The following is a 12,635-nucleotide window of genomic DNA, read 5'->3' as shown; positions in this document are numbered from 1 at the left end:
GACTGTTTCCAAATGAGTTCAATATCATAACGTGAGAAACCTTGAAAGATAACGAAGTCAGTTATGAGACGTTTTATGTTTAAAGCTAAAAACCTCCATGTTTGCATAAGTATTGCTACAGTTAAATGGTAATGTCTGACTTTAGTAATGATGTTAGCTAATGGTGAGTCAGGTTTTGACACTAAACCTTTACCAGCGAAGTCGTCGCAAACGAGCAGAGTGTTTGAAGGATATTTTTTGAAGGGGTATTTTTGAAGATTTTGATAAGAATGTAGTTTGTCAGTCGTTTCATATCGTAAACTCCTGAGTACTGACGTAAGTGGTGTTTGTCAATAATTCTTTCCATCTCCTCAGAAGTCTTTTGCATTCCTGACTGTATAAATTCAACGATGGCATAATATTTCCTCTTACGTCGAATGTAACGTTGAAGAAATTCAATGAGTTCACTGTCTGGAACTTTAACGACAGAGGCTTGAACTTTTGACATAAATGTTTTCGCTGTTGAGTCCATAGAGTCTGAAGTTGCTGATATAATGATTTGGTCATAATATGAGTCGTTTTCCTAAACGTTCTGTTATGAGTATATGACGAATTAAATTAAATGTCTTACCTGAACCATCTTTCCACATAGAAATAACGCCATTTGACACAGAACTCATAGTCCTTACTGAAAGGAAGAATGAGAGAAGAGTTAAGTTTGTCTGTAGTTTCATTCATGTCTTCATCTACGTCATGTATTAAATGCTTCATTTTATCTCCATTAAAAATGCAAGTCAGAAATATTCAGAACATAGCACCGAGTCTAACTGACAAGAGTATAAAGATATACTATGAACACGTTATGATGAAACCTACCAAAATTCAAGAAAGTCAGTTACTTATGAATATCCAAGGCACTGGGTAGAGTATGTAGGAGGTGAGAAAGCTATTGAAATCAGACAGGTTCGAAGTATTCCAGCAGGAAGAAACAATATTATTGAAGAACTTTAATGTTTTGAGGTATAATGATGAAACAAAGAAGCAAGATAGTTTTCCTATTGCTGTGTATGTGAACCTAGACACAGGAGATGACATGAAAGTTTTTAATACAAAGCTTCAAACGGTAGTGAGAGAACAACTGACTGCGGAAGGACATCCATTACCTTCAGAAGTTAGCATAGCATATAATTTTGAAACAAACTCAATAGATTTTAAAGTCATCTCTGCAAAGAAGTCAGGTTTTACATTTAATGAAGCAGATGTATATTCGAATGAAAACTTCAAAGCTATTGCATGGTTAGATAATGACGATTGCTTTAAGAAAATATTTAAATACGTGACTCAACGATGTCAATAGATGACCTTCGTGGAATGTTACATCGACGTTTACAGTTGAAGGTTCAGCAGGATTGCTTACAAGATTGTCAATTGGTGGTATTTGGTCTCGTGAGAACATTGTTATAAAATCCAGTATAAGTGAATTTGCTGAAGAATCTATATTATGTCTTTCAAACTACATGTATTCGCCACCGAAGCATTATAGTATAACAACTTTGTCAGTAAGTTTAACATAAGACTTGTCGAACCTTCTTCAATGAAAGATGTTGTGCTACCTTAAAGATGGAAAGGATGGACTCATTATTGAGATGATTTTAATAGCATATTAAATGAGCTTGTTCTTGAAGGTCATTCATGATGAAATAACTGTTGTAGAAGATGTTAGCAATTGTTCAGACATTTTGAAGCGAATAGATGATATAAGAAAGAGAGTTTATGAAGCCGCAACGCGGCGAGGACGAAGTCCATGAGAATGTTTATGTTTCATTGACTTTCTCCAGTAACGAGAACTTTTATGAGATAATATTGAAGAGAGATGATTTTAATATGGTGTAAATGGTAGCTTGGGCAGCTTTAGGCGCAATGGGAAACAAAAGCATTAGCATTTGGAGCAAAAGCACTTGGAAGCTTATGACGCAGTAAATAAAATGAGTGGAGGAAGAGTTTCGAAGACATTAGATGCAAATAAAGGAAAGATTGGAGGCTGGGTTGCAAAGAAGTTAAGATTAAATAAAATAGGACTCATAAATAAAGCATCCAATTTGGTTGCGACTGAGTCAGAAAATGCTTTAGGAAAGGACGATGAGTTTGCAAAACACGCAAAAGACTTTAATGACCAGATGAAAGGTGAAACAATGCATTTAAATAGAGTCGATGGAACTCTTCCTCCACCAGTAGTTCTTCCGTATGGTCCCTATGGAATGTATGGAAACCCTTACGAAAGACCATTTGACCCATTGACTGGTGGAAGTAACTGGTATCATTACGGACGAAGAAGAAAGACAGTTAAGCTGGAGACAGACGTGAAGAAAGCAACTAAAAAGAAACCAAGGAAGAGAGTTATAAAGTAATGAATTCAACGGGTGAAAAAAGAGGTGAAAAAACAGGTGACATCTCACCTCTTCACCTAAATTTATTTTTGTGCTATGTTTTCATACGTGTGAGGGTGGTGATATCATTAATTTTTAAGTTTATTTTTAAGTTTATTTTTATTTTTATTTGGATGTAAATGACAGAACAAAAGCAACTCATTCGAATTCCACAGTATAACAAACATACATTTAAACATTTATTCTTCCTTCCTGAGCATAACATGTTCTTTCAAATACATCCGAGACCAGTTGACTTTTCATTGACTGTGTAAAAGATAGAAATAGTTATATCATTAAACCATACGATGACGAAGGTAAGTTATGTAAATTGTACGTTAAGAAGTTAGAGAAAGTTTATGGCTTCAAGTATGACTACAATAGGGTTAACACTGATGATGAAGATATTGAGGAAAATTTATGAGAACATTAGTGAAGTCGTTAGTGAGAACGATAGTGAGAACGTTTATTTTTTACATTAGTGAGTTCGTTAGTGAAGTGGTTGGCGGCTTTGTAAATATTTAAGGTTAAATTAGTTTTTGCGTTCATGTTGTAAAATATACGTTAACGGTTTTGTAAAGTGTCAAATTCACAAGTATTGGGTAAGGAGGTGCGCAGTGCCACCATACCCAAGACTTGTATACTAACTTTTTCTGAACCGTTGTCGGTCCAGAAACAATAAGGGGCGCCAAATTCAATGAAGGCGGAAGCTGCAACGTTCGCTGTCGTCGCTGCCAGCATATCTGGTATTTGTATACACGCTAGGACTTTGCGGCTAAAATCGTCGATTATGCCATAAATATACTGGCCACGAACACCCCTAAAATAATGAACATCTGCGTGCCAGATAAGATTGGGTGAAAGCGCCCAATATCTTACTGCTGTTTCTGGCCCGGCATGCTCTAATCGCGTCTTGGTGAAATGATTTTCTTTGAAGTATCTGCGTACTTCTCTATAAGATACATCAATTTTTGTAATTTCAAACGTTTCCATTGTTTTGTTTGACCACAGGGAAAGGCCCAGTGGTCATGTATCACAGCAAGAGCTTTGATTTGGTCGTAGGGATTGACCCTACGACCTTTCTTGCCTTTAGGCAATGGGATATTCTGTAAGCTAAATTGATTTTGTAAAAAAGAGTTTGAAACATCTAAATATTTGAAATCATTTGATTGAAGGGTTGGGGCGATGGGAACATGGGTGCAAGCTTCTTCCCATGTCATTTTACCTTCTTCAATCTGATTGGAAATACCAATTAGGTAAATTCGATCGACATACCCTTTGTAAGGATTCATTCTAATGAAGTACGTTAACAATCAAAATATTCTATAAGTGTCTAGTATGGAATTCAAAAGAATAAAGAAAATGGTAACGTAAATAAACGTATTATGAAATAATTTATAATTAAAATGAAAAAAAAGAAAAAATAATAAGTAAAGTGACTAGAAATGAAAATTAAAATCAGTGTAAAGTTTTATTTTTTTCTCGCTGTGAAACGTATTCGGTCTTTTTTTTAAAAATTAATTTTTTGTTAGAGATAAGAGCTAAAACTCGGTAAACAACTTCTTTATGTCTAGAAAATTCTATCTTGCCTTTTATTTTTTTCTCGCTGTGAAACGTATTCGGTCTTTTTTTTAAAAATTAATTTTTTGTTAGAGATAAGAGCTAAAACTTTGCAGACAACTCCCCCATGTCTAGCAAATTTAACATTCGTCTCCCATTTTTATATATTTGGTTTAGAATGTTCGAAAATGCGTAATATGGTCATTAATATTAATTGAAAAGAACCTTGAATTAATTCAATCTGATCTCACAAAATATTTTAAATTACAAACTTTGTAGTTTGAATAGATAATTAGTATTAAACTCAAATAACTAGTTTATTTTTGAATAAAAATTATTTGAATTTATTCAATTTTGTGAATTTTCCTTCAAAAATCAAGTTTAAATATCTTATTTGCCATATAATTATAAATACAATGAAACATATTCGAAATTGAAAAGAATGACTTTTTCTGTTCTTTCAATCATTCAATTTGAATTTTGCAATATTGGATTTCTCATTAAATAGCTATTAAAAACAACAAGCAATTTAACTTACATTCAAATTTATTTGTGTTATATTCAATCTTCTCAAAACTTATAATTTTCGGCTATAGCATGATTATATGCTATATAATATAATAAACCTATAATAGTATCATTCTTTCAATTATTTGAAGAGAAAACCGAAAAAATCTATTTTCGGTCTATAACAAGAAAATTCCTAAAATGCTAAAAATGAATTTTCCAAACATGCTTTTTTATCTCATTTTTTTGATTTTGAAAAAAATTTGGAGAGAAGAACTCTTCGTTTTTGAACTTTATCACGATGGTTTTAAAGTATATTAGACACATGTATTGATATTACTATTTTTGTATATTTTGAGAGAAAATCCCTAAAAAGTGAGAAAATCTAAGACGGTTTGAGAAAATATATAAACTATTGAAAATTTGAATTAAACTTCTAATTTGGAAAAAAGAAATTTGGAAAGAAGAAAATTCAAAAATCGAGATTTAGACTCAGCATCAAATGGAGAACAAAATGTTTCTTCATATGAAGGAAAAAAATTTTCTTGTGAACAAATAGAGTTTTTAAAATTTTATTGTATGTAATGAAATAAACAAATATTAAAATTATTTTTTGATAACAAGAAAATTCCCAACAGAAAATATTTGAGACAAAGAAAAAAAGAAAATTGAAAAATATTACTCTCCTTTATATTTCATGAGATTTTAAATTTATTCTCATAAAATTGACAATTTTATACGTTTAGATGAAAATAATTGATTTTGCTTGAAATAAAAATTATTGTTTGCTTACAGCTATCAAATAGATTTTTGCTATTTTGATTAAAATTTGTTAATCAAATTAATAAATTTTTTGTAAATATCTTAAATATCTGGATCACTCACTGATACAATGAATTGAACGATAAAAATAATACAAACTCAACTAAGTTTCCTGTCTTTCAACTAAAAAAAATTATGCAAATTAAATTAAATTGTTTATTCAAATATAAAACAAAGATGAAGTAATTACAGTTATCATAAACTTTATGAATAACTCTGTAATTGGTTCAGATTTTCGTAAAAATATTTTTATTAATATCGATAAGAATACGTTTACCTACTATCACAACATATCGATAAACAAGAGTAGAGTGATTTTTATCATCGAAACTTTTTAAAAGCTGTAAGCTGGAAGGAAAAATCTTGTTTTTTCTGAGTTAGTTGTAGAACTATTGATGCACGAGTTATCATTGTGATGTAGAAGGATGTCAATGTACTGACTGAAGGATATGAAGTGAATTGAATTTCATTGCATTTCAATTTGATCAAAATTTGTTGAAATGATATGAATGTGTCAACATCTGTATCACTCTCTTTCACTCCTTCCCTATTCTTTCGAGAACGAAGCTAGCTCGGCTTTCGCTGAGCGAATTGACACTTTTGATGCCCTAAACGTACATGCTCTCAAATTTATCGAAAAAAATTATGCCACCTAAACTAGTATATTCTTATTTTAAATATGATATTATCCTTAGAATCCACACTAGAATATATTTAAATCAACTTTTAAAAAAGTTCGAATCCTGCGCGCCTCACTTTTTAAATTTTCGAAAAGGAAAATTATATTCTCCTAAAATGAAAACAATTTTCCGAATTGACATCCTTAAAATAATCGAAATATGAAAGAAATAAAACTTAATAAAAAATGAACGTTTATAATTTTTCATTATGGATTATCCAACTACAACTACTGATTTCCTTGATGGATCAACACATGATCACTTAATGTTACGGTTCCACATATGATTTAGATCATTCTCCTTAATATTTATCGAAGAAAAACGCCAAATAATGAAATTTATTTGGTTTATGCCCGCTGAAGTCAATTTAGACAGATTACAGTCCAAAGGATCCAGTAAAAATCACAATATTTTTACACATGGCCTTAATGAAAGCCAACAAGAATAAAATTCTTGCAAATTATTCAAAGAATTGTAAGTTTCATTGGCAAAAATGAATAAAGATATTGCTTATATACTATTTTAATTTACTAGCAATGATTTTTTGAGTCTTATTAAGTTTTTTTAAAAAATTAAAATATCTAAATTTACATATTTTTAAGTTTTTGTTTTGAATGCACTGCCCAAATATACTCAATGTAAGGATACTATTTATATTAATATTGGCTTCTAAATATCAAGGTTTACACCTTTTTGCCCCGTTTATACCTTTTTCTCCCGACTATATATATATAAGCATCTCAAAATCTATTCATTTAATATTTTGTTTTTGGATATTTCGAACTGCTTGACAACACCACATGATATCGATCCTCTTCAGATCTAAGCATTTTTCTCGTTCTCTGACCAGTTGAGAAAAATTAATTATGGTATATAATTATTTCTTTCAATAGAAACGATTCATAGATACTTTCGATTGCTTGTTGTTGGCAAAATACCACGACCGAATTCCATTGTGTCAGAATATGACCATAAATATTCAGGCAAAATTTGATTTCTGACATTCAAAAGATCAAAGATCAAAAACCATATGTGAACTAGTAAAATGCTAGATTTTGTTCAAGTTATATCAAAAAATGTAATTCTCGACTTTATTCAACAAATTGGTGAATTCGTTTCTTCTCAGGCAAACAGAAGATTGTTCTGATAATCGCTAACGCCACCAGCAAGAAAGAACATGGAGGACATATGCATTAGGGCATTTTTGCTCTAGTTTTGACAAAAATAAGTTGAGTGCTTTTTTTTTCAAATTCTAAAAAAACGATAGGATGGCACTTTTTGACAAATTAATAAAATGTTCACCATAATTCTATCTTTAGAGGATGACAATATTTGGAATAATTACTTCAAAAGTCAATTTACAGAAGTAGAAACTAAATATTGTCAAAATTGTAATCTTTCAGCAGGTAAAGGTCAATATTACTTAGATGAGTGCAATTTTTTTGATGATAATAACCGAGTTATCTACTTTGATTCCATTTCCAACACTTTATTACTGCATAACCGTTGTTCTTTTAGCAACTGCACTTCAGAAGAAAGTGGAAGTTGCATTTACTTCAAAATCGGCAGTAATAGTTCGATTGTTCAACGAAAATTCTGTTGTACAAAATGCCAAAGCCAAGGTGAAGGCCAATTTTCATATACATATATTGACAGAGATAACTTAAACTTTTTTATTGAAAGTTCCCTTTTCGATGTAGGAAAAGAAAGTGTTGGTTGTTCTATTTACGCCGAACGTGATAATATCGTAGTTTCATCAACAAATTTCTCATCATGTAAAGCTAGTTACTGTCCTGCTGGTTGGATTAAAAGTCCTTTAGGTAAATACACAACAAAATATAACTATACAACTATTGTTAATAATTTAGCAACAGAACAAATGATTCTAAATATTTGGAATTACGCATTGATTGATTCATGTAATATTATAAATAATACCATTCAGTCAGGAACTGGAGTTATTTTCCATGAACAAAATTCTCTTACTGTAAAAAGTTGTTCTTTTATTAACAACACTGTTCCTCAAGGTTCATATTTGATATATAACAGTTGGGATCCAAATGAACAAACAACAGTTGATAGTTGTTACATTGACAATTCGACTTCATCAACATTTCTTAGAAATGTAGAACCTACTAATACAAGAAAACTATAGGGTGTCCAAAGGTGTGTTTAGCACAAACCTGAATACTGCGAATAGAAATAAACAAGTTACATATATATAAAGTTTATTTAAATATAATCACCATTGGATTCAATCACGCGTTCGCAGCGATCGATCCAGGCTTGAAAGACACGCTTTAAATCATCATGAGAAAATTGCTCAAATTGCTCTCTTACAAAATTTTCAAGATCATCTGGACTCGCGAATTCGCGTCCTTCAGCTCTCTTTTTTAGCGTGCCGAATAAATAAAAGTCAGAGGGTGCAATATCAGGTGAATAAATTGGGTTTGGAACAACTTTGACATTGTTTTCCACCAAGTAATTCATTACCTTATGACTTTTGTGAACTCTTGAATTATCAAAATGAATTGCAAACTTTTGTTTTTGTTGTTTGGATTTCTCAAACTCATCAGAATTGATAATTTGAGTAAGAACATTGTCAATTAGATACTGAGCATTCATCGTATTAGGTTTTTGAAGAATATCAATTGCGATGATGCCATTCACGCCCCAAAAAACCGACAACATCATCATTGGTGTGTTAATTTTTTTCTTCGGGAATGTTTGCGGATTTTCATCCTTCGGGATCCACATGATTTTGGCTTCTGTTGCATATTGAAATCAAGACTCGTCCCCTGTTACTAAAAAGCGAAACTTCTTGGATTGATACGCACCCAATATAGAGAGGAGCTCTTTCGAAGATTGGACTCTAGATTTTTTTTGAACTGAATTAAGGTTGTGCGGAACCCAACGTGTATACGCTAGTTTGTAGTTCAAATAATTGTGCAGATAATAACTGACTGTTGTATGTGGTATCTTTGTCATCTCCTCTATCCTTCTGAGTGATGCTCTTGGGTCTTCATCTAGCGCTTGAAGAATTGCTTTGATTTTTCTTTGATCCGGCGATTTTTTGTCAATTTTTATGATGGGCGCCTTTTTGTTCATGAAGTGATACATCCTAACATGATACGTTACAGTGGAATAGCTAGGAGCATCCATACCGAAGCATTTTACCAATGTCTCGTAGATTTTTTTACAGTCTTTGCATTTTTTTGCAAGAGCGAGGATGTTTTCTTTATGATTCATTAAAAAAATGAAAAAAATCCCGCCAAAATTTCCCGCGAAACTGCCTCTTGTCTCAAAATTCATTTTATATCCCGGCATGGCGCCAAAATACAACATACTCATCATATACATATATTCATATTTTTTATTATATATTTATAATCAGCATATATCTCCTTTAATAGTCTCATATAGAGCGCTGTGCTAAACGCACCTTTGGACACCCTATATTTACTAACAAATTGATTCATCTTTCAACTGGTAATTGCCAAGCAGAATTTGCAATTATCAAAAAAACCAAATGCATTGAATATTTCTCTCACCGATTCCCACATCGTCGTTGATTAAAATTGTTAATTAATTATTTATCTTGAATAAAATTACTTTTATTTATATAGAAACTTTCTAAAATATCCGTATTCTGTGTTCTGTAAAAAATTCAATGATGACAGAATTTATTACATTTCCATATGGATAAATGAATGTAATTAAATCCTACTCCAAAATTAGCATGGAATATGATAATATTGATTATTTATTTATTTTTTGTCTGGTGAAAAGTCTCGCACTTCACAATCTCATAATTTGATTATATTTAACATAACTATTAGTTGTTGTTGTATAGAGTTCTTGATTGTAACATCAACAAAACTTGGAAGATGGAAGTCAATGTCATTCGAATCTAAATATTCATGAATATATGTAATATACCTCTTGATTGTAATATCAACAACACTTGAAATATTGTTCTTTAATCAATGATTTATTACATTATCATCTTACTTTTTTTATACTTCTAAAACATAAAATTCATTATTTATGAGATAATTAATAAAATAAAAAACAAAATAACTTTATTTATTTAGATTCTTTTGGGATGACGAAGCGTGGACATAAGTTGTTGATAGACTTTAACCAGAATTCTGAGAATTTCTGTGTTTTTCTTTCATGAAATTGATATATGTTTCAAATGATGTAACACGTGACTTCATTTCACGTTGATATTCCTCAAATGAGCGATTCCTTTCAACAATAACGCCGCGATGCATAGATGTGTCAATAGATGTAATAATAGGCATCATTGCGGATTCAACAGACTTGATTGCATCTGATTTCTTTGGTTTCTTAACTGTTTTCCTTCCTGAATTCTTCTCTTTCGTTTGTTGATCTTGACTTTCTGTTTGACTGGTCATAGAAGACAATGGTTCCATTGTTAAAGGTAATGTTGGCCATTGCCGGACATGGAATGGTCTGTCTTGGTCATCTGGTAATTGCATGGACTTCCTTTCTTTGTCTTTAATCAATGATTTCAATGTCCTGCGTTCTTCATTGGCAACTGGACCTGGAATCAAATCTTCTAATAATGGGAATTTATCAAACAATGACATCAATGAAGATGTGATTAATGGTAAATGTGATGTGAACATGTTCATTACGTTCTTCTCTGTTTCGATAATAGAGTTCTCGTAGTTTTGGATAACGGTTAATTCATTCTTACGTCGTTCTTCTTCTGAATTATACAATTTCTTTAATTCGGAAATGTTGTTTGAATCGGATAATTTAGGACTCAATGCTTTGACGTTTTGATCGCGTTGTGTTCTTAATTCTTTCATTTTATTGTTGAATTCGTCTTTGTTGTCAACAGTCAATAATTCGATTTTATCCGCATAATACTTAACAACACAATCATATATTAAAATTCATAAAAACACTTGAAATTCTGCGAAGTCTTTCTCCTCACTATTCATTTACAGAGTATGTAGTTCAGGGGTATTATTGTGTACTTCCTCTTATACCCATGCAAATTTAATCTACCGATTTTTTAAATTCACATGAATTTTTAATTAATTATGCAATTGAGAATTCAAATCTTCACAAATATTTGAAATTATATTCCAGATGTTTCCGCAGATTTGATAGCGATGAAATATTCAAAAATGTTTTTCATATCTTAAACCTTGTAGAAGTTACAACAGAATATTTATCAGAAAATCAGGATCTTTCTGAGAAACAGATCTTTATTTGCAACGATATCCTAACGAGGGTTAATTTAATTTAATTTTTATTTTTTATTTCAAGTTTGAGTAAACTTTCAAGATAATCTATATAAGCCTTTTGATGTTCTTCATCTAGATTCTTGTTTAATATGTGATGAATTTGATTTTTTTTTTGAAAATTCAAGATAAAATTCTTTTTTATCTTGATCAACAACATGAACAATTCGAGTACAGCGTAACATTTCATCAATATTTTCTGTTTTCTTCGTTTCTAGATATTTTTCAAATATTTCTTGCGGAATCTCATTTTGATATACCCATTTATTTTTTTCCGGATGCTGATCTTTGTACTTAACGAAATATTGCTTGACTATTCGCTCAGAAACAACATATTCGATCTCTTTTCTCTTTCTCATTGAATATTTGTGACACTTTTGAATTCAATCAAATCAAAAATATTTGAAATTGCTAGAATTTTTTTCTTTCTCATGAATATTTGAAATGACTCAAAAGGAAAACTCGTTCGATTCAATTCAATTTTGAATCAGAATTTTTTCAGGACCAATAAATCAAATTATGTTAAGAAAATCTTTTTTTAACTCAGAGTATCAAAAGTACGTTAAACCTTCAATTTTATCTCATGTCGGAAAGCGAACCGACAATAGTGGAAGAGAATCAAACTATATCAGTATCCATCCAAGCTATTGTTGATGAAGAAAAAGGAGATGGAGCTGATATGCTGGATTTAATTCAAAATGAATTGAATTCCCGTAAAAAATTGAAATATAGAATGGAAATACCTGAAAATTCCCCAATTCCAATTCTCAAGGAAAGATATAGCAAATTAAAATTTACAGATCCTACAGAAGCTGCTATATTTATTGCAAAAGATTCATATAATTCTTTTTATCCATTAAATTTTGAGCAAGGAAAAAAGTTTCGTTGTCCTAACTGCCAATTTTGCATGGAGCTTGTAAAGACTCATGAAAATGGTCAACTTTTCTTCATTCCAGTAATTAAACACGAGCATAGAGCAAAGCAATGCAAGCCGAGTAACAATATACCAAAAATTCTTAAGTTGCAAGCAGGAAAAAAAGTCTATGAATAATTAATACACCTTTCAAGTGTACGGAGGCACTGCGCACTTACTTACCCATTATATGTGAATTTGACACTTTACAAAACCGTTAACGTATATTTTACAACACAAACGACAACACTAACTTAACCTTAAATATTTACAAAGCCACCAACCACTTCACCTCACTAACGTTTTCACAAACGACTTCACTAATGTAAAAAATAAACGTTCTCACTTACATAAGTATTGCAACTCCTCCCATTGCTGTGCTTCACATAACAGCTCATAATCTTCTGACTCACTTTCTTCTTCATATAGGTCAAAATCACTGTCAAAATAAATGTTAGTAAGTTTT

The 12,635-nt window shown here is 31.1% G+C and overlaps 2 protein-coding genes and 1 pseudogene across 3 annotated transcripts, besides 11 other annotated features; 1 reads left to right on the top strand and 2 right to left on the bottom strand.

Annotated features, from left to right (window-relative positions):
* Nucleotides 1-3,054: part of a mobile genetic element that runs on past the window's edge.
* Nucleotides 2,157-2,387, top strand: TVAGG3_0146390 (protein of unknown function, DUF4107 family; the record flags this gene model as incomplete). The annotated part of the gene is made up of 1 exon (XM_051224497.1): nt 2,157-2,387. The coding sequence occupies one exon, from the start codon at nt 2,157-2,159 to the stop codon at nt 2,385-2,387; it is 231 nt and encodes a 76-aa protein (XP_051109483.1).
* Nucleotides 2,388-3,054: a terminal%2Cinverted (terminal inverted repeat of Maverick-1C transposon ID:TVAGG3_0146380).
* An 820-nt stretch (nt 3,055-3,874) lies between these two features.
* Nucleotides 3,875-4,657: a mobile genetic element.
* Nucleotides 3,875-4,657: a terminal%2Cinverted (terminal inverted repeat of Banshee-A1 transposon ID:TVAGG3_0146370).
* A 3,469-nt stretch (nt 4,658-8,126) lies between these two features.
* Nucleotides 8,127-8,154: a terminal%2Cinverted (terminal inverted repeat of Mariner transposon ID:TVAGG3_0146350).
* Nucleotides 8,127-9,430: a mobile genetic element.
* On the bottom strand, nt 8,207-9,334 carry TVAGG3_0146360 (annotated as a pseudogene). Its single transcript has one exon. A coding segment is annotated over exon 1 (1,128 nt).
* Nucleotides 9,403-9,430: a terminal%2Cinverted (terminal inverted repeat of Mariner transposon ID:TVAGG3_0146350).
* A 123-nt stretch (nt 9,431-9,553) lies between these two features.
* On the bottom strand, nt 9,554-11,617 carry TVAGG3_0146340 (coiled-coil domain-containing protein 180 family; the record flags this gene model as incomplete). The annotated part of the gene is made up of 1 exon (XM_001302464.2): nt 10,114-10,815. One exon carries the CDS (start codon nt 10,813-10,815, stop codon nt 10,114-10,116), a length of 702 nt encoding a protein of 233 aa, XP_001302465.2.
* A 32-nt stretch (nt 11,618-11,649) lies between these two features.
* Nucleotides 11,650-11,680: a terminal%2Cinverted (terminal inverted repeat of rnd_1_family_319/TvMULE1 transposon ID:TVAGG3_0146330).
* Nucleotides 11,650-12,305: a mobile genetic element.
* A 2-nt stretch (nt 12,306-12,307) lies between these two features.
* Nucleotides 12,308-12,635: part of a mobile genetic element that runs on past the window's edge.
* Nucleotides 12,308-12,635: part of a terminal%2Cinverted (terminal inverted repeat of Maverick-1B transposon ID:TVAGG3_0146120) that runs on past the window's edge.

Source organism: Trichomonas vaginalis, chromosome IV (assembly GCF_026262505.1).
Source record: "Trichomonas vaginalis G3 chromosome IV, whole genome shotgun sequence".
Lineage (NCBI taxonomy): Eukaryota > Parabasalia > Trichomonadida > Trichomonadidae > Trichomonas > Trichomonas vaginalis.
This window is presented reverse-complemented; position numbering and strand designations above follow the sequence as displayed.